Genomic DNA, 23,856 nt, shown 5'->3' on the forward strand with positions numbered 1-23,856 from the left:
AATATTAAATAGTACACGCTAGAATTAGCTTAGAAATCGCGAATCGCGATTAGAGATAATAACCTTTAGTATGGTCTAACTAGCGACGACGTAGTCATGAAAACCAACTACCCATTCCTATGTAGTCTAAGTATCCTTCCCGGGTATAAGCTTAACTCCTTTAGTAAATTTATTAGTAATAGTAAGGTACTAATTAAAGCCGTTAACGGTTATTAGTAGTCCTATAATAAAGTCTATTAAGATTGTATGAAATGGTATTAGAGGAGTAACTACTAGTATTAATTCCCCGATTGGTTGTCTATTTAATACTTTAGAGGCGCTATAAGTAGGGTATTAGTTAATATAGCCTCGTACGTAATCTCTAAGCTTTAGAATAAATAGATTCTACTATAGACGAATATATATATCGTTTATATCTCGATATCTACCTTTAGTATAAGCCTAATCTATAATAATAATATTAGTAAACTAGGTAGAGTACCACTCTATAGACGCATGCCTCCTCTAGTCTAAGCTACTATATAAGAAGAAACCTACGAATAGGAAAAACTCCCTTATATCTATAACTACGCTCTGTCTATCCTCTCGTTCTTTATATATATATAGCCCTAGGGCTACCCCTAGGCCTATAGCCTATATTATAATGGTTTACCCTTAGGTAGCACGTGTAGGTACGGAGATTATTAGTTAAGGGCTACCCTTAACTAATAATCGCGGTTCTCCCGGGGTTCTTCCGACGTATACCGGGGTTCTTCCGGTATATATTAGGCTTCTTCTAGTATATATACGCGGGTCTACTAGAACTAGGGGAGAGGAAGGTGTATAAGTATCTATCGGGTAACGTCCTTAGGGTACTTATTAAGCTATCGCGTGATATTAGAGGTCCTCGTTATATAGACGAGGGCTTATCTTAGGGTATAGAGGCTAGAGCACGTCGCGAGGTAGTAGTATATTATACCTCTCCGGCCGTAGTCCTCGTACTAGAGAGATATATCTAGGACGCCTCTCTAGTAGAGGTAATATAGGAGACCTATAGCGCCTATTTAGGCTTAGAGGAGTATAGATGCTTAGGCCTTTATTAGCCCTTTATATATCTATTTACTCGGTTCCTTCTAAGGCCCTCGGATCTATTCTAGATACCTATTCTATTAGGAGGCCCACTAGGCTTTAAGTACCTCCCTCTATTTACCCTAGATCTATAACCGTATAACGCGGCTAAGCTCCTTAGGGCTCTATTAGCTTAGGATAGCATCCGGGTTATTTTAAACCTTCTACGCGGTCTAGCTTAAGTCCGCCTCTATATAGTATTTATATTATACTCGAGTTTATTCTATAGTAGAGAGGGCCTAGTAATACGCGCGGATACGTATACGTAGTACGGCGAAGATATATACTCTATCTCCTCTACGTTCTTATACTTATTATTTAGTAAAGTATATAAGTCTCTATATCTAGTAGAAGTTCTATATACTCGTTACGTTTATCTTACGTTAGAGGAGTATCGTATTAGTAGCTTTATATACGCTAGAGATAAGGCGGAGTATACGGTTTTATATAGACTTAAGCTTTGCCCGCCGAGCTTATATAAGGGCCGTATACTAGTACTCGTGTCCGTATATAAAGGCTAGGCGTACTAGGGAGACGTATAGCTATCTCGCCTTATCCTAGGCTATTCCCTACGTAGATACCGTAATCTAGTATATAGCGGTTTCTATCTAGAGGGCTCTAGAGACGGCGTGTGCCACCTATGGTCCCTATTTTAGCTTATTATTAATTATAACACCGAGTGCGCGTATACTCTATACTAGTAGTTCTATAAAGGCGTCGATTTAGGGGCGACGTGTCCCCTCCCTAGTAGTCTATCCTCTATGGCGGTTAATAAAGTATATAAGCTAGTATTTTTTAGGTGCGAATTTTACTCTATGGCGCTTTACCTACTAGACGCATTTCTCGTGGTCTCGTTCGAGTCGTGTATATATTCTACTAGTACTACTATTAACCGCGAGGAGGTATATATCGTCTACGTATCCGACTACCTCTATATATTCTATTCCCTAAAGGAGGTCTACTATAAAGAAAAGAAAGAGAATCGGGGAGATGGTACTCCCTTACGGGATGCCATATACCGTCTCCTTATATTTACTTCGGTATCCGGGGATATATATTTAAGTAGTCCTTTACGCGAGGAAGGACTATATAAATTATATAATCTACTTAGGTATTCGCCTTATCCGGAGGTTATAGATAAGTCTTATATAGTTTACCTTATTAAACGCCCCTACTATGTCTAGGGAGAGTAGCGTAACGACTCGTCCTTATTTCTATATAGTCTAGATAACCTCGAGGATATATTAAATAGCTATAATTAGGGAGCTTCCTACCTTCGCCTTCTAGTTTACTAGAAGAAGGCCGTGTACCTATACTACTATACTTATCTTCTTAGTAATTATAGCTTCTAGTACCTTACTAAGGTAGGAGAGAAGGGCGATTAGCCTCCATCCCTTCGGCGTGTTTAGGCTCTTCCCTAGTTTTAGAAGTATAACCGTGTATATAGTTCGGAAGCTCTATAGATGGTATCCTATACGGGCGCACGCTCGGAATATATAGCCTATAATTAGTAAGGTCGCCTATATGGTCCTCTTAAGGCATCGATTCGGAATTCTATCTAGTCTAGGCGCTTTATTATTCGGGAGTATCTTAATAGCGCCGAGTATATCGTTGTCCGTAATTTCCCTAGAGATACTTATAGCTTCCGGGTATTCTATGCCGTCGATATCTAATAGGTCTACGGGTTCTAGGAGAGGGAATATAACCTCTTATAGGATCTCTATTTTCTCGAGGCTTATAGAGTACGTCTTTTCTTAATATATAAGGGGGGGTATAAGTGGTGTAGGTGTCGGGGAGGCGGTGCTTTTAGCCTATTTTACTATATGCCATAGTCTAGTAGTATTACGTGTATATCTATCCGTGACTATATACTACTATTTACGTCGCTCGTTATAGAGGACCTTATCTTATTATTTTCTCGCCTCTCTCTATTTATCCTATACTTTAGATATATAGTTATAGTATACGCGTGTATATAATCTCTAGACTTCTTACCTATGCTCTCGTACTTAAGGTATACTTTTCGGGTCTAGAGGTCTATATATTTAGTACGGCACGTGTTTATCTCTTACTCCCTAGTATACCTATAGAAGTATATTCACGGCCTAGTCGATGGCCGGGCCATTAGATATATTAACTATAGACGGGTCTAGAATCGTCGATTCTAGGTCCTTTAGGTACTTTTCCTAGTTAGTATCCTTCTATAGCTATCGCCCTCGTTAGTCTTAAGGGGTAGATACGTCTATTACGGTCTCCATGTATTCGTGGTCGGAGTCTATCTATATAAGGCTTAGGCGGTAGTATTAAGTCCTATTATAAATGTGTCTAGTGGCTAGAGTAAGGTCGAGTATAGATCCGCCCTTATCTTATTTATATTTTCGCTAGGTAATCTATTCTACTAGTATAAGAAGGTATAGGAAGCCATAGTATTAGGTGCGTAGTTCTCTAGCTCGAAGCTCTTCGCGGGTAACGGTTAGTCTACCCTACTAGCTATAATAGAGGTTAAAGTCTCCTAGGAGGATGTATTATCCTAGCTTAGTAGTACCCTTAAGTATATTATCCGCCTAAAGTAATCGGTTCTAATTATATATATTATATATATAGAGGGGTCCGATATTCGTCTAGAGGTATAGTATTATCTAGAGGTTATCCCGTTTAGTATACAACTATAATAAGAGTAGAATAGACTTATAGATATGGAAGAGGACTCTCCTCTCCGGTCCTAGGGGGTGTATTATATAATATCCTAGGTATGTTATTGGTTTGTTCGTCTAGTAGTGTTTATATAGCTCCTATATAGCGAGTATTATAGCTCCGGTCTCCTCGAGGAGTATCGCCTAGTTCTTACGTTTATACTATACGTTTACCTATATAATTAGGAGTATATCTTGGTCTCTTATTAGGTGCTAGGGAATATATAGACCTATATATTTATTCCTCTAAGACGCGACTATCCTCGTACGGCGGCGGCCTTAATAATTCCTTAGGGCCGTCCTATTATTAGCTTTCTTAGAATGGTTTACTATTCCTAACCGCTTCCTTATAAGGAGATAGTCTATAGTAGTAGTATTATAGTAAAGAGAGGAATAGTAGTAGGTCGTATCGTTTATAGCTACCTTACTCCCTTTATCCAGATTAAGTGGATATATTTAGTAACCTATTTACGTTTCGCGCACGTAGTCGACTACGACGGGTACTTACCGTCGTAGTTAGAGTACTTCGCCGTGTCTCTATCCCTCTAGCCCTCTCCTTATATCCCGTGGGGGCACTTCTAGGTACTATATTCTTATTAATACCACCTATACCTAGTCTTTTAGGAGTACCGCTGTGCCGTATACCCGTATCCCTAATAGTTAAAGTACTATATTATTACCTATGCTCTATCCTATGGTTCCGCCATAAGAAGCTCCCCTTCCGCTAGGAATCTCTCTTATATAATTTAATACGCGAGGGCGGGGTCCTTAAGCTCTACTATTATAGTAGAGTGTGCCTTTAATCTAGTTTTAATCCCTTATATATTCTTCTACTATACTCTTACGATCTTAATCCCTAGGTATTTTCGCTCGTTTAACTATTCTATCCGCGTGATATCCTCTTCTCTAATAACCTATCCGCTTATAGATATAGAGTATACCTATATTAGGTATGTGGCCGCCCTAATAGAGGCGCCTAGAAAGATACTACTAATCGCGTTCGGATCGCGCGAGATAGTCTACTACGCGATATTCGTTATCGTGGTAAGTACTACTCCTTCTAGCGTGAGTTTAGCGGTAACGATATTTAACTATATTCCCTTTTATTCGTTAATCTTACTTACTATATCCTTTAGGGATACTTACTAGACCTATACTAGGGTGTCCTTATCCTAGATTATAACGTATATACTACACGCCACGTCGCCGGTCTAGGGGGCCCGTAGTATAGCCTCTAGTATTACTACTATTTATATCTATATACTAGGGCGCTTACCTTAAGTAAGTTCCTCCTAGATTCTACGTAGGCTAGCCTCTATTTAGTCGAGCCTACCCTCCGGTCCTCCTAGTTATATCTTCTTCTCCTCCTCTATAATTCACTTTAGATTCTAGATAAGATTCTAGAATATATATAGAAGGGTCTTCTAGCCCTCTCCGGCTTCCTTCTCTATACGTGCTACCTAGTAGTTAATATAATCTAGAAGGGTTTCCCCTCTCGGGGTCCCCTTTATTCTATCTATCTATAGCGGCGTGCGCCTTTAGGTGTATTCTACGTTTTAGATAGGTATATAGTTACCCTTAGTAATATCGCTATATAGCCTTTTCTATCGTACTAGTAGGGGTATATCCGGTATATACTAGGGTATATCGGTACCTAAGGCCGCCATATTTATTAGTTAAGGGCTACCCTTAACTAATAAAAGGGGGTCGGTATATCGGCGTTCTAGTAGCGTGGTCCGTGCCTCTATCTCCGTGAGGATTTTAAGAGGGTGTATATATATCTTTATATGGTGATAACGTCTTGGTTTCGACGCTACACGTACGTGCGTATGGTAGTAGTTAGTGTACTTAGTATACTCTATCGATTAAGGTATATATCTCGCTATATTACCCTAAATGGACCAAGTTAGCCTCTTGGGGATGTAAAAGAAGTTTTTTTTTTTAAGCCTAATCTATAAAGTCGCGTATAAAACGATATAGAATATATAAGTGTTCGTAACTATCTAGGCCGACTTTATATATAAAGAGGGATTTAGGATCTAGATAGAAGGAGTATCGTTTCACGTAAGGTTAGACGCCTACGTCTAGAGTTACGGTTTACCGCTATTCTTTAAGATCTTTAAGGAGTTAAAGGTAGATCTTACTAAAGGTAGAATCCTTTAGTAAGTTCTCGAGAATAGCTTCCTTAAACTTATTAGTTATTTTAACGAATTTAGTTTACTAAATAGTATTATCTAGTATTATATAGTCTACGCGGTTTACGTAATGGATTAGAGGGGCGGTAGTTAATACCGCATGCTACGGTAGGCTTATAACTAGTAATCGGGATAATGAATCCGCGTTCTAGTAGTCCTTCCCTAGTCGGTGTCTAAGTTCTAGGCGTTTCTTAAATCGACTTAGGAATAATTACTATCCTATAAGTCTCTCTAAACGCTTACCCTTAGCGTTTTCTTCCTTATAAACGGCTATAATTACTTCGTAATTAACGTACGTAATATAATATCTATAATCTATAAAATGCGGAAGCTTACGTAAGGCCTACACGAGAGCGGTAGTTTCGAGCTCCGTAGACTAATATTACTTCTTAGCTAGCGCAATTATATGTAATAGGTATAGAACGGGTTTCTCTATGGGATTATCTAGTTTAGTTAAATCCATTTAATAAATAGCGTAACCGAAGCCGTTAAGGCTACCGTTAATATAGAATATAAAACTATAATTAAAATCTAGATATATAAGCGTTAGTATAGTATAGAAACGATACTTAAGATTCTCGTAGGCTTACTTATATTTCATGCAATAAGAAGTATCCTTAATAAGAGAGATAATACTTATCTACTTTACGTATCGTTTATACTCGAAACCTTTCTTTAGAGTATCTTTAAAGTCTTTATTTTTAAGCTCTTATAATAGTTTAGCTATAATTACGTATTTCTCTACGAATTTACGATAATAGTTTATAAAAGTAAGAAACTATTTAAGTTCTTATAAATTTATAGGAAACGCGATATTCCTAATAGCGTTAACTTTTTTCTTTACCATGCTAAGCCCGAGACGCGAAACGTAATATTCTAACGCTTAAATTAAAGGGTAAGTAAAATAGCATTTACCTAGGTTTAAGGTAATACTACTTTAGTTTAGTAGGCCTAACGCGTACTCGAGATAAAGTAAGTAATCCTCTAGATTATAACTAAAAACGATCATGTCGTCGATATACACGAGCATGAATTTCTATAAGTAATTACTAAATAGATTCTCTATGCGGTGTTAGAAGAACCCGGGGGAATTTACTAATTCTATTATAGCTACTATGAAAGTCTCGTGTCCCTAATAAGGAGTAATAAACCCTAACTTCTATTAGTTCTCTTCTTTAATAGATTATTAGAAAAAGGATTTCGTAAAGTTAAGTAATAACTAAACTTAAGCGCCTTCTATTACGGTAAGGATAGTATCTTACTTAGGTAACGGGTAAGCGTCCTTGAATAGGGCCATGTTAACGCGTCTTATATCGACTACTACTCGTGGTTAAAGGTTTCTCTAAACCACGAATGCCGGGCTTAAAACTAGACTTAGCTCTTCTAACCTTAGCTTTCGTACGTAACCCTATTCCGTTAATAGATTAAGTACTTTATCTATCTCTATTTTATTACGTTTAGAGAGGTCAAAGAATTACTACTTAAGCTTACTTAAGTCGGTATCATAATTAAAGGGCACTAGCATTTTAATTCTATTATTAAACCGACCGAGCTCCTTTTAGAATAACGTATTATACTTAGCTAATATAGCTCGGATACGGTCTTAGTATTGCTTTCTACTATAATCGCTAATATCTACACCGTCTAAACTTATATACTTATCTAGTGGCTCTACTATAAATAGTACGCCTATAGAGGGATTGTCCGGTTTATCCTCTATAGAGATTAGAAGTCCTTAAAAGATGTCCTCTATTAATAGTATAGCTAGATTTAATAGCGTAGTAGATAGCGTGAATACACTCACGGAAGCGACTTATTACTTTTACTTTAGAGTAATCGGTTTATCTCCGAAGTTTATAAATAGAATATAGTAGACGAGTTTAACACTATTGTCTACTTTTATCGGTTATCTAATAAGATAGCTCGCTGCCCTCGCATATTAAGTAGCGGATTAAAAGATATACAACGAGCTATCGATTAATAAGTCTCCCGAAGGCGGTTTACGGATTTAAGTTAGTAAATTTATATCTAACCAAGGCGGTATTATAATGGTAGTTTGAATACGGGCGTAAGTAGTTTTCACATGCGGCTGTAAGTTCGTATATATTTTAATAAAATGACTACCCACGCGTAGCGTAGTATATCCTCCCGGGGCTTTCTATATAACATCTACGGCGTTTAGTTCTAGTACGTTATTTCCTAGTATATAGGGTACTAGTAGCCGGTCCACGATAAGGACATTAGCGTATAGTCGTACGTTTTTACTATCGACCGCTTTTAGTATAATAGAGAGGTCTTTATAATAAGATTTACTCTTAATAGCGTGTTAAGATATACCTCTAATAATAAAGTTCTTCTTAAGAGGGATAATATTCACGCGGGGATAAAATTTTATAATAATATCCTTCCGAATTATTAAAATGCTAGCTCCTATATTAGTATAGAATTCAATGGGTACGTGTTTTAAAGGAGAATATATATAAGCGCGTATTAGTGTTTTATTATTACTAAAGGTACTTAGGTATACGTTACCCATAATAAAAGGGAACGGTAGGGTATTTATAGTAGGAGTCGGAGATTCATTAGTTATATATTCTAAGGATTCAGTCGCCGATAAATCTATAGGTCTAGAAATATAGGTTTTAGTAATTAATTTATTAAACCACGATCGACCTTTCGAAACGATAGATAATAAGGTAGATACTAATGCTATAGGGCTATCATTTTTCGAGGATAGTTAAGCATGATTATCTTTGGAATTAGGCTCGCTCTCTACTAATTCCTCTCCTATTTTTCCGAACCTTTAGCTATAGAATTAATAATAATATAGTCTCCTTACTCCCGTTCTTACTCTTCTTCCGTTTATTCTCCTAAGTATAGATCTATATTAGGTATTTATTCGTCTATAAATCATACTAATCGTTGTTAGGGACACTTATTATTCTTATATTATCTACTATAATACACGCACGGATAAGCCAGTGGCTTTTTCTCTATAATAGCTAGAGTAGGTAGTAAGCCTCGAGGTTAAGCGCGTTATATAGATATATTAGCGAGAGGGGCACGGTATAGAAGAGTAGTTCCACTAGGTTAATATCGTGCGCTAGGGATATTAGACACCGGATTATATAAACGCGGGTCTCGAGCTACTAGCGCAGCCGTACTCTAAGGATAGTTATAGTAATAGAGACGTCTCGCGGTAAACTTATATTTAAACACTTTCTTTAAGAAGTTAGTTATAGATATACTATCTTCGGGAGTAGTAAGTAACATAATAAGGGGATCGAGATCCATCTAGACTTACTATACTATCTCTCCTTTAGGGACATTAGTATCGCATAGTAAGGATTATTTTTAGGAAATGTATTCGCAAAGAGGGAGCACTATTTCATTTATAAATAGATATCTATATCTTTCGGCACGTAGCCTAGCTTTATATAGATCCGCTATAAATTATTATCGGAGTTAGTTAATCTATTCGTCGATACTATATATTATATCTTCTTATATCTCGGGAGATAATAAATCATGCTACATAGCGGCCGAATCTCTTAAGCAGAGGGGTAGCACGTCTAATACTTAGTTATATAAGTATTAATTCACGCGTTACACGATACGATTAACGAATAATTATATACTAGTCTTACTATTATACGTCCCTATGTCTTAAGCTTTTAGCGAACGGCCTTAAGGTCTTAAGTCGGTTAAATCCGGGTACGCGAATATTAGGGGAGCTAGTAAAACCTAAGTATATTCATGTCTAGATACTCTATTTATTCTACTAAACGTATTCCGTAGAGAAGGAGAGTACCGTTTCTTTAGAGGGGAACCAGGAGGGAAACAGGGAGCGTATAGTCCTATATCTCGCCCGTGACGAGATATTAAGAAGTCTTAAATGATTTTGACGGTAGCATCTCGATCTTAATATATATAGGGACGGCTTAATAGTAAGGGTATCGGATTACCTCTTATGCGGAAACGTACGGGCTTACCTATTATAGAAAAGGTTAAAGGACGTGCTCGTTCTTCCGGTTTAACTTCCTTATTATTAGTAGGTCTATTTTTAAAACGCTAGATAAAGGACTAAAAGTTTATAGCGCTAGTAAGATAGCTATTATTCCTTAATAACTTATCTAAAGCTTCTAGGACTTCTTCTTTATGTTCCGCTCGCGAGTAGAGTTAAAGATATTCCCGAATCGTTCTTACCTTAATTATAACTACTTCTAGTAATACTACTTTAAATATAATACTTTCTAGGAGATTGTTTTCCTCGATAAACGCTTCTAGGTAAAGAATAAGGAAGGCGTCTTTACGAAAAGCTAATTATAAATATAAGATTAGAGGAGGGAGAGAGATAGATCCTTCTACTTTAGCCTTAATTATACGGGTTATTTACCCTTCTACGGGGTCCGTCGTACCCGCTATAACGTCTCGTAGATAGGGTCGTTAATAGAATTATATAGTATATTAGAAAGAGGTTAATAATTCGGATAACGGCGAGAATCCTCCCGGTATATTAAAATTAGTCATTTTAGAAGAAAGAGGAGCTTTAATCCTTCTTATCGATTCTTTCTTAATAATTAGAACTCGGGTTTACTCCGTCGGTTCGGCGGTTAGAGTAGATACTAATTATAATTATAAGCGTAACTATGATTATCTTAAGCTTATTAGAATTTAATTAGGGTCTAAAGATTATAGCTCTCTTTTAGATATAAGTTTAAGTAGTTATATATCTTTAAGAGATAAGTAAAATTAGGAGATAAGGAGACTCCTAAGGAGAGCCTTAGTTAATATTTACTAGGGCACACGGCGGAGAACGTAGATCGTTTAATTTTTCAGCTACTAGATACCGAGTATAGTACTTAGAGGGTGCTATATTATCTACCGAAGGGTCTATAATAGAGTAAAGGAGATAGAGATACTCTTAATAAGTCTTTAATTAAGTACTAATACCGTTATACATAATAATCCTCCTTCCTCTAGCTATAAATAATATAGAAGGAAGAAGTAATATATACTAAGCTTCTAGCGTCATGTGATAAGGCCACGTGACTTAGCTACTTATGTGACCTCATATGACTACCTATAGTACATTGCCAACCCAGAGCCAAATTCAACATTTTTCACATTGTAGGTTTGATATAAATGACACTAATCTGGAGAAATGGATAACTGAGGCAGCACACTAGAGACCATTTGAACCGACATAACGTCTTGGAGCACGATGCTAGCCTGAGTCGCTCCGACGACTTCTTTGGGAACAACCATGTCTTCAACGCCACCATCTTCGATGAGTCTCGTGCTTACTGGACCGGGTCGATCCTTGATGCGAAGATGCTCGCGAACAGCAAGGTAGCTCGTCAAGTGACGTCCAGATCCAAGAATCCGGAATATAAATTCACAGAGTCCATTGAGTCCTTCAGCGTCGGTGAATTAGCGGCCCCGATCATCGTGTTTGGGGACATGGAGGCTGGAACAGTCCAGAAAGATATGGTCGAGTACTTTTTTGGTATGTAGAAACAATCCTCCCTTCATACTAGTACTGAAAATTGGTGTAGAGAATGAACGGCTCCCGACTGAGCTAGGGTGGTCGAAGAAGACTGAGACTGTTACGATGGGAGAAGTACTGCGCGCTGGCGGCGTCATTCGTCGTGCCACCAGTCTGTTAACTTCATCTGAAGTGACAGGGCATACCTCCTTGAGACGAGGCCTGCATGGCACCTGAGACCAGGGCGTTGGTCCGAAGTCTGAACACTTCACTTATGCTTTGCGGAACGACTATGTTACCATGCACACTCAATGGGAATGGAAGAACGAGTTAGTCGGAATTGGAGGTCGACAAGACATGACAAATGTTTCAGATCTTGGCGGTTTCAACACCCATTGTGTCATAGGCAAATGTATGACTGAGTGATTCATGTCTCTTTTCAATTTATAAAGGTACAACTCTCCACCGCTCGTGGTATTGAGATTTCATTGTTCGTGAAAAGATACTTGGTTCGGTCTCATTTTCGCATGATACACATTTCTCCACAACGCTGAAAGGTCTGCAAAAATGCTTTTGACGCGACACACTGCGCAAGGACTACTGGGTCTTCCGCTGTTGCGTTTCAACGACATACTATGCAGAATTTGGCTAAGGTGTGTTCGCAAACTTTTTGGTTCGAGAGAGAAAGTTACGAAAAGCTAGTGACGCGTATCCAGGAATGGGAACTCAGCGGCCTGGCAATCGAGTATACTGGGGCCTAGATGTGAACTTTGCGCAACATTCTGCTAGTGTCTAGGTGAGACCACTTCATTCTGTCAACTCATCGGGCCCCAAAGCCATCAGGGAATAACGTTATTACCCAGACCCGCAACCGTCTCGATCATGTCGGTCATAGTTATACCCCTGAGGCTCTGATTCGTTGAAGGAGGTAGTTACCGACAAGCCTCTGTACCCCGCGAAAACCCCAGATTCGTTATTTCCAGGGACAAACCCGAAATCTGGGGCCTTCTTTCCGTGTGCCGATCCCGACTAGTCCTGGAGGCGTAGAACTCTAACCACATACATCTTAAGTTCAATAACCTTAAGCCCGTTCGGCATCATCAACATGACGATCATCCTAGACTTTTGCCTCGCGAGGACATAGTGCTCTGGAATAAGTGGACTTGGCCCATAGAACAGCGGTGAACCCGGCGGGGAAAATGATCAAGAGCGTGTCACGATGCTCATTTTCCCGTTGTAGACGGCACTATTGTATCTTCTTTAAAGACATGAGAGGCCCTATACTGCCGTTGTTGACTTCCACGCCTGCAATCCCCCGTCATTGTGCCATTGTCGTCTCGTGTATCACATACTGTGCCTCACAATGCGACCTCTCCTGGTCTCTGCGCTCGCGGCTGTGGTCGTTGCAGCACCGGCTCCTGAATTTATCCACGGCGACTCAGACGCGTCGCTTTTTCGCTTTTACGACAACCCAGACTTCCTGCAAGGACCCTGCGACATCACAACCGGCCCGGATGGTAACATCTGGACGCAGAACTTCCTCGACAATTCGATCTCGAAGATTGAGATCGAGAGCGGCAAGGTGACCAATTACAAGATTCCGTACTCGCCTGATCAGTTGTACAACACCACAAATCTTCCGTTGACGGGGCGCATTGCGTTTGCGTGCGCTATCCAGCCGGGGAAAGATGGCAATCTGTATGCTGCGACCGGTGTTCGTAGTCAGTTCTTGAAGATCAATCCCGCGACTGGTTTCATAAAGGTTTTCACGCCGCCGCTGCCAAATGTGCCTCTACTAGGCAATATCCAGCCTTTCAACGACCTATGGCCCGATGAGACAGGCGTAAGTATCATCCTTAGCATCATCATGATCCGAACAATCCACTAAAAACTTCGCAGATGTATTATAGCCTGACCACAGCCGGCACATTATATCACTTCGACTACGCCACCGAGACCTTCGACGGCGTGTACCCGCTACCCACACCCCTCAACGGTGTCGTTGGCGTATACGTCGACCAACAACAAGGCAACGTCTGGCTCGCCGAGTTCTTTGGGCAGAAGATTGCCAAATTCAACCCCTCGACCAAGACCTTCACCGAGTACCCACTCCCGCTCGACGGCCTCGGCATCGTCGTCGTGCGCGCCGAGACCGAGCAGCGATACATCTGGTTCACTGGCTTCCTGTCCGGCACAAATGTGCGGTTTGACATGGCCACGGACGAGATTAAGGTGTTCCACGACACGGGCCTGCTGGGCCTGGCCAGTCTGCCGACGGAGAACACGGTCGACACGCGGCATGATTGTATGTGGTATAGTACGGCGAGCAGGAACACGATCCAGTATATTGATACGAATGGCGTGACGACGATTATTGATATGCCGGATAATGGCATCACGCAGCCGCTGGGCGTGCCGCCAGGTTTGAATATCGCGATTCATTACAATGGCGGAGATGATAATGCCATTTATTTCTCGCAGACGTTGAGGAATAGGATTGGGAGGTATCAATTAGGTCCGTAATTGGAGAGCATGGGTATTTGTATATGTATCCGTAGAAGGCTGGCTTCCGCTGCCTGTTCTGCAGCATAGCTGCGATCACCGTGACGTATCAATAATGTCTGTCGTAAGACCGCATATCGAAAGGTTGCCTCGGACGTGCTGGTTGCGCCGTAGATTTCGCCTATATCAGCACAACATCACTCTTCATCAAAACCCAGACCCTCAACATGCCCTAAGAACTCCCCCTTCTCTGCCTTCAACAGCGCCTGCACATCCACCCTACCCCCTGTCAGATACTTCTCGCTCACGCCTACATTCACTCTCTGTGCCAGCAGTCCCTTCAGTTCCGCCTTGACAGCCTGCGCCGCCTCGCGTGACATCTGACTCGCCTCACGCTCCTTCTGTCGTCTCTTATTCCCGCGCCCCTGCCTCCCAGTTGCCTTCTTATCAAACTCTTCACTATCATAGTCGACGCCCAGCTCCTCCGCAGCCTCCTTCATCCAGTTGCTCTCGCTCGTCTTCTTCTCCTTGGCGATCGTTGTATCAGCAAGTTTTTTCGCAAGAGTGACGCGAGGCTTGAGGCGCGATACGATACGACGATCGATATTCAGACTGCGCATGTAGTAGCCGCTCTTCTTCGCGTCGGCGGCCGAGCCTGCGCGCGCGTGCACCTTTGCAACGAGCCGGCGCACGCCCTGCACTTCTTCCGGCGCGCAGATCAGGATGCTGGCGCCACTGGACGACCCGCGCGCCGTACGTCCGGACCGATGCACGTACATGTCTGCGGCACGCGGAAGGTGATAGTGAAGGATGAGCTGCACGCCGGAAATGTCGAGGCCACGAGCAGCGACGTCCGTGGCGACGAGGATGGAGCCTTCGCGTTGTGTAAAGCGTTCGATAGAGCGCAGGCGGGCCTTCTGCTCCATGCCGGAATGTAGGGCGAGCGCGGGAAGGTTGAGATTTTGGAGCAGAGGCGTGACGCGGCGGACAGCAGAGATGGAATTGGTGAAGACAAGAGTACGTTTTTGTGGGTGATAGAGCAGGAGTGCATACAGATAAAGGTCTTTTTCAGTGGCGCCGCATTCGACCATGCCCTCGCGCAGCTTTGCGGCCATTTGATGGACTGGGTTCACATCGACGAATTTAGGTTTCTCTTCACGGAAGTTGAGTTTTTTTAGGAGGTATTGCATGGATTCCGTTTGAGAGAGAATATCACCGCTGGCCTTCGTCTTGCCAGTAAGCTTTTGTTGCAGGCCTTTGTGGAAGGTTGCGGAGAAAACGAGGGTTTGGCGGGTGCCGGACTGGTTTTCCAGGACGTTATCGTATTCATCGGTGTCTTTGGCGTCGAGGAGATCCATGATTTCTTCAACTTCCTTGAAGTGGCCTTCGCTGAGGAGGCGATCGGCTTCGTCGACGACGAGGAAATGTATCTTCTTGAACCATTCGACGGTGCCGTGGCCTTTGCTGATGATCTCCCAAACTCGACCCGGTGTGCCGATGAGTATGTCTGCATACTCTAGAACGCGCTGTTGCTTTTGAATAGACAATCCGCCTGTGAGAGTGACGATGGACGGTCGATCGAGGTTTGCTGCAGACACAAGATTCTTCATATGTGTAGAGATCTGATGAGCTAATTCACGAGTCGGGGAAAGTATCAAAGCCAAAGGGCTTGCTTTTGAATCTTTTGTCTTCCTAGTGGCATCTTTGTTATTACTCAGAAAATGTTCTAGTATTGGAATGCCAAAAGCCAGTGTTTTTCCTGAGCCAGTCGAAGCTTTGCCTATGACATCGTGCCCAGCCATGATTTCGGGAATCGAACTGGTTTGAATAGGTGTTGGACGAATAAATTTGAGTTTTGAGAGAGAAAGCATTGTCTCTGCCGACAAATCGAGAGGGAACCAGGCGGAGACGTCAGCTTCCTCATCCTCTAGAGCTTCGTCTTCGAGGCCTGCAAATTCGGAGGCTTCTTGATTTGTACGACTACTTTTCAACTTTACCACTTTACCACCCTTCTTTGCTATGCCCTTTTCTTTTTTAGATCTCTTTTCCTCTGTCGTCTTCATGTCAGTGGCCTCCGCAGAGTGCTCATCGTTCTCCTCAGGACTCCTTTCTGGCGCCTGTTGAGGCGAGTCAGACTCTGTCTTCCTTTCCGTGACTGACGAGGCACGGGACTCGTCACTAAAGCCTTCCCATTCTTCATCGATCTCTTGCGCATCGTTTGACTGTTCCTTGGTTGAATCAGATCTGTCTCCAGCGTCCTTTGCTTGCTCTGCTCTGCTTTCCGGCTTCATATCTCGGAACGACACCAACCCATTGTCGGCTTTAACAACTTCAATATCATCAATCTCTTCGAGTCCGAAGAATCCCTCATAGTCATCCATGCGGTCAGGTATTTCCACGTCTTTCCAGTGTAGCTTATCGAGTCGCACATGCTGCCCGCCGCTCGTAGGCTCCTTAGCTGGAAAATCGCTTGTTTTGTCGTTCGACCGGTGCCGCTTCCTCGACTTTGCCAAAGTAGTTTGCTTATCATTGCGCTTTCGCTTTTCCATTCTGTTTGGGATGGTTGACTTATCATAATAATCGCACAATAATCGAGGGCAGAAAATTTCGGGGTGACGAAAATTTCGCGACTCCCTAGAATCGCCTGCTCCGAACCCCACGTCTAAACTTCTCGATGAATTTATCATTTCAGCACAAATATTAGTAACTCCCTGCGCTTGTTACAGCAGTGCAGATTCTCGCCATGGGAAAATCATCGAAAGATAAGCGTGATGCTTATTATCGGCTTGCGAAAGAACAAGGCTGGCGCGCCCGCAGCGCCTACAAACTTCTCCAGCTCGACGAAGAATTCAACCTCTTCGAAGATGTAACTCGCGTCGTCGACCTATGCGCAGCACCAGGCAGCTGGAGTCAGGTGCTATCCCGGATTCTGATCAAGGGCGAGAAGTTTGGGCGTGTGGAATGGGAAGACAGGCAAGCCGCAAATCGCGCATACATATCCGGCGAGACAGAAGCGCCACATGTAGAGGAGGATGTCAAGCATAAATTGCAGCCACGCCAGGGCGTGAAGATTGTTTCTATTGATTTGCAACCTATGAGCCCACTCGAGGGGATCACGATGTTACGCGCTGATATCACGCATCCGTCTACAGTTCCACTTCTTCTCAAAGCGCTCGACCCAGACACATTCGACGCTGCCTCGACATCCGCGTCGCAGCTTGTAGACTTGGTGCTTTCGGATGGTGCGCCCGACGTGACTGGGCTGCATGATCTGGATATCTACGTACAGAGTCAACTTCTATGGGCAGCGCTCAATCTTGCGCTGTGTGTGCTGAAGCCGGGTGGGAAGTTCGTGGCGAAGATCTTCCGAGGCAGAGATGTTGATGTGCTGTATGCACAGCTCAAGACTATGTTCGAGAAAGTCTGGGTCGCGAAGCCCCGGAGTAGTCGAGCGAGCAGTTTGGAGGCGTTTGTGGTGTGTATTGGGTTTCGTCCGCCGAAAGGCTTCAAGGCAAGCTTGGAAGAGCCACTCGGGGCACGATCAAACGTGACGCCAGAGACGCTTATCTCTGCAGTGGAGACTGTGACGTCGTCCCGAAAGACAAGGAGTGATGGTGTCACGGAGTTGGATCTTGGCTTGGACACAGATGTCAGTTGGGTGGCGCCGTTCCTTGCTTGTGGCGACCTTTCTGCGTTTGATGCCGATGCTTCATATCATCTACCCAGAGACCGGACGACTCTCGACCCTGTACAGCCACCCACAGCACCACCATACAAACGTGCACTAGAGATGCGCAAAGCTGCTGGCGGTGCGTACGGCAAGACGAAAGGACAGACTCCTTGACACATACCTAGCTGTCCGCCAGAAGCACACTATACAGTCAAGAGCACGGAAGCAGTGCTATATTGGTCTATATTGCCCCCACCTTCATCCATCTTCACTGACACGTAGCCACACCGCTAAAACTCATTCTCCTTCATCCACTTTGCATTCTCCTCCTTATACTCACTCCTCCACCTACTACACGGCTGCCGATCAAACACGATATCTCCCTGCGCCCACATCATGCGCTTCTTGTCCGTCTTCTCATCGACATCATTGTCTGGACAAATCGCATAGAAGCTGCCTTTCGCCATCTTCTCATACAGAAATTCGGCTACCTGGCTCGGCCACCACGCGCCAGCCGGTTTCTCATTTGCCCCGGCGGCGCGCGTGAGTCCAGTGTATGTCCACCCAGGCACCAGCAGATGCACAGAAGTGGGCGTGTCTCGAAGGTCGTAGGACAGGTGCTCAGCGAGCGTCTTCACGGCAGCTTTGGAGGCATTATACGCCGGGTTCCCTGGGGGATTCGTGATGCCTTGTTTCGAACCCGTAATGACGATCGCCGAGGGCTTGTCTTGGCTCTGTGCTTGCATGACGGGTACAAAGGTCGTCAAGCCGTTGATGACGCCGTAGAGATTGGTGTCAAGGACCTATATAATCGTCAGTCTTACTAGCCAGGTGGACGCGCCTGTTGCATCGCTACTACCTAAAGGCCGTGGCTGAAAGAGTATTCTCACCGTCCTGAAATACGCTGCATCCCCCCAATCGGCCTTACCGCTCACACCGGCGTTCAGCATTAGCAAATCGATCCTGCCACCCAATTGCTTGTCCACCTTGCTCTTCAACTCAGTCCATTGCTCCAGCTTGCTTACATCAACACTATAAGTCTCGACATCCGCAGACTTCAGTTCAGTCTTAGCTTTCGCTAGATTTGCGGCATTGTTATCCACAATTGCTACTTTCATGCCATGCTTGAGACATAAATGGGCCACGGCGTACCCGACACCCGATGCGCCGCCTGTTATGAGCGCGGTGTTGGCACGCGCGAAGACTTTTGTAGCCATGATGCGATTTTGGTATATCCAGTATTTCGGGAAGAATCGTGTTTAGGAGATGTTCGCGTATTGCAGAATGAGAGAAAGAATGCACTTTTAAACATAGGAACCTAGACATTGGCAGCAAGGATAGGCAAAAGGAGTGGGGTGTCAGGTCCATTATCTCCGCGGTACCGGGTGAGGTGTGAGGTCATACATGCACATCGATCGATCCATCGTTGAGGTTAGCGCTTGCTGAGGCAGGTCGTCGGGGCCAAAAGGCGACGCTGAAAACTATTGGGCTTGGCATATTGCATGTTATGTTCTGGTGTTGAATTACTAAATATGACTATATATACAATTATAGTCCTTTCGTCGTTTGTGCGAGGTCAATTGGTCGTCTACTACAATATTATTTTGTCGGCGTGCTTCATCTTAATTGACTCTACACAGTGCTTTGCATTTTGCTTGTCATCTACTGCGTCGCTATGGATGGTCACAGCCCCTGGGCAGACATAATGCTCTGGATGGCCTCGTATGCCGCAGCAGAGTTGTTATGCGCTGATGCCGTGGCCAGTGACTGGCTGGATCTATGCCTCAAGCTTCCACGTCTCCATGTTTAGGAATATCATCTGTACGCCATCTGTACGTTTCTAGTAATGAGATAGTCCCTCTATATAACGGTAGATCGGATTCACCAGTGATGACAAGCACAGGTTTGGTGCTCTAGTCCATCATATGTAGAGAAGCGAGAGTGAGAGTCTCATATAGAGTGCCAGGCTGTTTTGTTTACTCGGCGACGGTGATAGATACGGGATCGTAGGCCCCGCGGTGGAAGAAAAAGGACTTGTCGGCCTCGGCATTCGAGTTTGATGATGTAACTGAGCGGAAGGTCTCGCGAGGGGATCTGTTGGCATATCGTCTAATTGTTGCAGTGTCGACGTAGTTGTGGTTGTATTTCTCGAATGATATATCCCAGTGTCTATCCGAAACAGCATTCCATAGCCGTAGTTCACGAGTCTCTTGTAAGCGCCATGTGAGAACATCAGCATACGGCGAGGACGTTGGAGGGGATTAATCACAACAGTTCACAAGAGCGGCCTTTAATAGATGATGTCCAAGGGCGTATTGCGAGTGCGCAAACCAGACCGCAAGCGGTTTCACTGGGTCAGGTTTCTCCGAGGTAGTTAGCACGATTCAGAGTAGAAGCTGAAGGTCCTATCTGGTCGAAACGATTGACTCAAGATAGTCTATTTGGCATCAGTTCGTTTCCTGCTTGCTAGATTTATAGTATTATAGCAAGCTTGCTTTGTTGTTCGGGTACATGACACTACAGGTGGAGCACTTTGAGGAATTTGGATACTAACTTGTCTGAGTAGCGCTTAAAAGCTTCATTATTGAGCGTTGGACTATAGCCCTAAAGTTGGTTTGACCGACTAGATATATGGAGCAAGTTACTGCAAGATTTCATCTGTAGTTGTAAGACCTAACAGCACTATTGCGCTTCCAGAGGTCAGCGTGTGTAAATCACTGAGTATTAAGCCTCTGGCAGCGACTTGGTTACGTTAATTGTAGCTGCTTATGAATTCCCGATCTTCAATAGCATTAATGAACAACGAGCAGCAAAAAGGTCTGGCCTCGACGGTAGTGAGCGTGAATATCATGCATTTTTATATTTCATGTCATGACCTAATTCTCTGTAATCCCTCAAGCTTAATAAACGACTAGTGAGAGGGGCTGCTCTGACAACAGTGCTTGGGATCTCTTCACGCATCATGTGATCCCATTCAAATAGGTCCGAGAATAGCTCGTAATGTAACTGGTTTCGCGAAAGTGTCTCGAGACACCAATGAGGGCTGGTCCATGCCGCCCCAAAATCCACGAGAAGTCCATTCATGTAGTTGCGAGCAGCAATGTCTTTCTGGTAGATCTCATGAGCTCTGAGAATTTTCAGGTCTGCTAGCATCTTACGTGGACGGCCAAATGCAGGCTTGTTCTCAACAAGCTGTTTAACCAGTGCACGAAATGGTGCTCGGATATCTTGGGACATGGATTCGTCTGAAGATGAGCGATCCCAGTCGAATATACCAAATCTCTCTGCGAGCAATGCCTCAAACGTGGGGGGTAAACCCATAAATCCATAACAGGGGACAGCAAGTCTATGAGCCTCGCGATCGACGCTGTGTTTAGATGTTACCTGACTTCTGCTGTTCTTTTGGGATCTGGATTTCCGCTTCGTTTGTTTGGTAGAGGATTGGATCTGTTGAGCTGCAACTCTCTGGGAAGCCTTTGAGGACTTTCGCGCCATCGACTCTTCAATCTCTTCGATTTTTCCATAAGCCCTGCACTCAGCATAGAAGGGATCAGAATGGAATACCAAATCATCATCGCTAACGTTTTCATTGGATAGTGCCCATTGTTCTCCTCTTAAGTCTTGAATCTTCTTAAACTTGAACTTGATGCGATCAGAAATTGTCTCTCTCGATCCAAAGGAGCTTACAATTTTCAAAGCGTAATAGCCTCTCTTTCCAAACTTAACCTTGAATACATGTGCGCATGCTCCGGTTGGGCTACTCGACGGCGGTTCACTGAGCAGACTAACAAATTCAATGGATTCTTTGCGATACTTAAATGGCTTAAGACGCGGCCCATCGCAAGGAGGTAGCGCTGCTTTTCCATAGAGATCGACCGGGGTGCGCGACGTCATTGTGAGTATGCTGAAATCTCCTAACCTGATAGTTGTAGGAAATGGCTGTTCGTCGGTTGTTTATTATTGATATCTGCAAGTGGCTGGGAGACAGCCCGCCTCTCCACTATGGAAACGCTAAGCTGATCAGGGCTAGTGACTACTTAGTCTAGTTATATACTTATGCTCGTCCCGGCACCGTGCTCACAGGTAATTAATAAGTTATCCATTCCTAGGTCCCAATATGGCTACGGACAAGTCCAACAAATGGAATCTTAATTAGCTCCGGTAGGCTATATGCGCCCTTAGTCTATATGCGTCCTGATATGTACCCGCCCTGATCTACGCGCTCGGATCTGTACCTAATACGCGCCCTCTGTATGCGCACTAGTTTGTTATGCGCCCTCCTGGGTATGCGCCTGTGCCGCAATAAGGCAATCAGAGCTGAGCACCGAGGGCATGAGGAAACAGCACCCGAGCAGGCATCCTCGTATTGGCTTATCGGCATGATGCCCAGAAGCTTCAGTGCTAAAAAAGGATTTCCCACCGATCTAGATGATACTCGATGTTTCAGCCTTGTCGGCTTATCACACTGGAAAACTGGATCACCCTAGAAAACAGTATACAAACCTGGGCTTTAGCGCATTCGCTGTTACATCTGATTGCTTTAATATGCAGACCCCAACTTCACTGCCCCATCAGTGGGGCATAGACAGACTTCTCGACCGAGTAGACTTATATATGACCTTTCCGAGCCCCAGTTGATGGAATCGTAAATTCTCCAGCGATGGCGCCTCCTAGAACTGTCATAGAGCTTTTGACCATTCCGAATCCCGTTGTTACACTCTCTGAACGTCACCGCGCTAAATCTACTTCTGTCAGCAAGCGAAGTTACTACCCAACGGTCCGGAGACTCAAACCATGGACGGAATTTTCGATCAAAACTCTACAAGTGCTCTTCGATAAGCGACTTTGGGTATTACTGAAAGCAGAAACGCCGAATCTTTGTGTGCCTATGGAAGTTGATGCGAACAGTCGTACAATTGTGGAAGAGAGATCAATCGAAGCTCTTGTGCTCAAGTGGAACCACACAATTATTGATCATGCCCTCAGTAAAACGGCCGTCAGGTTTTTGGGACAAAATGTCCATATGGTGATTGGACCTCAATCTACCCTGACGTTTGATGAGCATAAAACAAAACCTGATTGGGGGGCAATATGCGATAGGCAGCAGCACAGTTCGATCCTACCAGGAGACTCCAAATGTGGTATCAAATGGCATAGCTCGCATTTAGATGGCCTTGTCAACAGGAAACGAGATTTCGCGGTCCCTCAAGGCCTTCAACATGCTCTATGGCCAATCCGTCAGGTTCTTTACTATTGCATTTCGAGTAACACTCGGTATGGCTACATTATTACTCACCAAGAGTTAGTGGTTCTACGGTGCAGCTACCGCCCTGACAGTCATCTACCTGACCTCCATGGAAAAGAGCTTAGACAGCATATTCAAGACAACGCATCAGTGGAGTACCGATCGATCTCCTGGCACGCAAAAGGGAATGAAGCCCTTACGGTGAACCTAGCAATCTACGTTTTGCACATACTTGCAACGAATAATGGCCAATTGACCAATGAGCCTCATGGTCCATACTGTCCTTTGATAGACGAAAAGCTTCTTCCAATAGAGTCACAACCCTTGCTAGTATCAGTCCCTAGCCAGAACAGCTGTCTAAGTCAAGATGCAAAAAGCTTCTCACAGCAGGTTGAAAATGATGATTCCCAAACGCAGGCCAAAAGAAACGACAAAAGTAGAAATGGGGATGATTCTACTCAGGATGAAGTTAGATCAGCAACGCAGCGCTCTCGGAAAAGAGCTCGAGACTCTGACGACGACGATACTCTGGCTCTGAGCATGGCAAGCTCCAGAAGTGAGAGGAAGAAGATATCGCAAACTCTTCGCCGGAGCAAGAGACATCGCATATGAGAGTCTTACGTTACGATGCCGAGCACATGGGAACTACAAAACGGAGGTAGGGAGTGTCACAGGCTACTGCGTTCGCGAGGGAACTTCAAAACTTCCGATTACAGGTCTTATAGCTGTAAAAGCAAGACCATGACCATTTTATGGCATATTGTCATGTGTCATTCCCCCGGATCCGACATGCATAGGCTTACGTTTCAAGACCCAGCTGCAGGAGCGGCCGAGCACATATAGTAGAACTCATCACATGCTATTAGTCTGCAGGCAATGACAGCAACGTTCAGCTATAGCCACTCAGACAAGGTCTACTCGTTTCGTATGGTTCCAATCGAGTTGAGCAGTGCTGC

At 43.8% G+C, this 23,856-nt stretch overlaps 8 protein-coding genes across 8 annotated transcripts; 5 read left to right on the plus strand and 3 right to left on the minus strand.

Annotated features, from left to right (window-relative positions):
• The first annotated feature begins 11,097 nt into the window (after window positions 1-11,097).
• EJ05DRAFT_536531 (uncharacterized protein) lies at window positions 11,098-12,043 on the plus strand. The gene is made up of 3 exons (XM_033749319.1): window positions 11,098-11,125; window positions 11,185-11,504; window positions 11,554-12,043. Exons 2-3 carry the CDS (start codon window positions 11,330-11,332, stop codon window positions 11,718-11,720), a joined length of 342 nt encoding a protein of 113 aa, XP_033602872.1. The 5' UTR covers window positions 11,098-11,125; window positions 11,185-11,329; the 3' UTR covers window positions 11,721-12,043.
• Window positions 12,044-12,392: 349 nt separating this feature from the next.
• EJ05DRAFT_508959 (NHL repeat-containing protein) lies at window positions 12,393-14,006 on the plus strand (the record flags this gene model as incomplete). The annotated part of the gene is made up of 2 exons (XM_033748055.1): window positions 12,393-13,326; window positions 13,383-14,006. Exons 1-2 carry the CDS (start codon window positions 12,847-12,849, stop codon window positions 14,004-14,006), a joined length of 1,104 nt encoding a protein of 367 aa, XP_033602873.1. The 5' UTR covers window positions 12,393-12,846.
• Window positions 14,007-14,182: 176 nt separating this feature from the next.
• EJ05DRAFT_498386 (DEAD-domain-containing protein) lies at window positions 14,183-16,534 on the minus strand (the record flags this gene model as incomplete). Its single annotated transcript, XM_033746675.1, has 1 exon — window positions 14,183-16,534. One exon carries the CDS (start codon window positions 16,532-16,534, stop codon window positions 14,183-14,185), a length of 2,352 nt encoding a protein of 783 aa, XP_033602874.1.
• A 194-nt stretch (window positions 16,535-16,728) lies between these two features.
• On the plus strand, window positions 16,729-17,829 carry EJ05DRAFT_498387 (FtsJ-domain-containing protein; the record flags this gene model as incomplete). Its single annotated transcript, XM_033746676.1, has 1 exon — window positions 16,729-17,829. The coding sequence occupies one exon, from the start codon at window positions 16,729-16,731 to the stop codon at window positions 17,827-17,829; it is 1,101 nt and encodes a 366-aa protein (XP_033602875.1).
• A 116-nt stretch (window positions 17,830-17,945) lies between these two features.
• On the minus strand, window positions 17,946-18,872 carry EJ05DRAFT_436411 (short chain dehydrogenase/reductase; the record flags this gene model as incomplete). The annotated part of the gene is made up of 2 exons (XM_033741747.1): window positions 17,946-18,458; window positions 18,546-18,872. 2 exons carry the CDS (start codon window positions 18,870-18,872, stop codon window positions 17,946-17,948), a joined length of 840 nt encoding a protein of 279 aa, XP_033602876.1.
• Window positions 18,873-20,473: 1,601 nt separating this feature from the next.
• EJ05DRAFT_474301 (uncharacterized protein) lies at window positions 20,474-21,618 on the minus strand. Its single transcript, XM_033743584.1, has 2 exons — window positions 21,343-21,618; window positions 20,474-21,297 (listed from the first exon to the last, which is right to left on the minus strand). The coding sequence occupies exons 1-2, from the start codon at window positions 21,547-21,549 to the stop codon at window positions 20,503-20,505; spliced, it is 1,002 nt and encodes a 333-aa protein (XP_033602877.1). The 5' UTR covers window positions 21,550-21,618; the 3' UTR covers window positions 20,474-20,502.
• A 184-nt stretch (window positions 21,619-21,802) lies between these two features.
• Window positions 21,803-22,229, plus strand: EJ05DRAFT_283801 (uncharacterized protein). The gene has a single exon (XM_033740466.1). It carries the CDS (start codon window positions 21,909-21,911, stop codon window positions 22,140-22,142), a length of 234 nt encoding a protein of 77 aa, XP_033602878.1. The 5' UTR covers window positions 21,803-21,908; the 3' UTR covers window positions 22,143-22,229.
• On the plus strand, window positions 22,230-23,663 carry EJ05DRAFT_283808 (uncharacterized protein). Its single transcript, XM_033740467.1, has one exon. The coding sequence runs from the start codon at window positions 22,316-22,318 to the stop codon at window positions 23,510-23,512; it is 1,197 nt and encodes a 398-aa protein (XP_033602879.1). The 5' UTR covers window positions 22,230-22,315; the 3' UTR covers window positions 23,513-23,663.
• Window positions 23,664-23,856: the final 193 nt, after the last annotated feature.

The sequence above is a fragment of the Pseudovirgaria hyperparasitica genome, assembly GCF_010093815.1.
Source record: "Pseudovirgaria hyperparasitica strain CBS 121739 unplaced genomic scaffold EJ05scaffold_4, whole genome shotgun sequence".
Lineage (NCBI taxonomy): Eukaryota > Fungi > Ascomycota > Dothideomycetes > Acrospermales > Acrospermaceae > Pseudovirgaria > Pseudovirgaria hyperparasitica.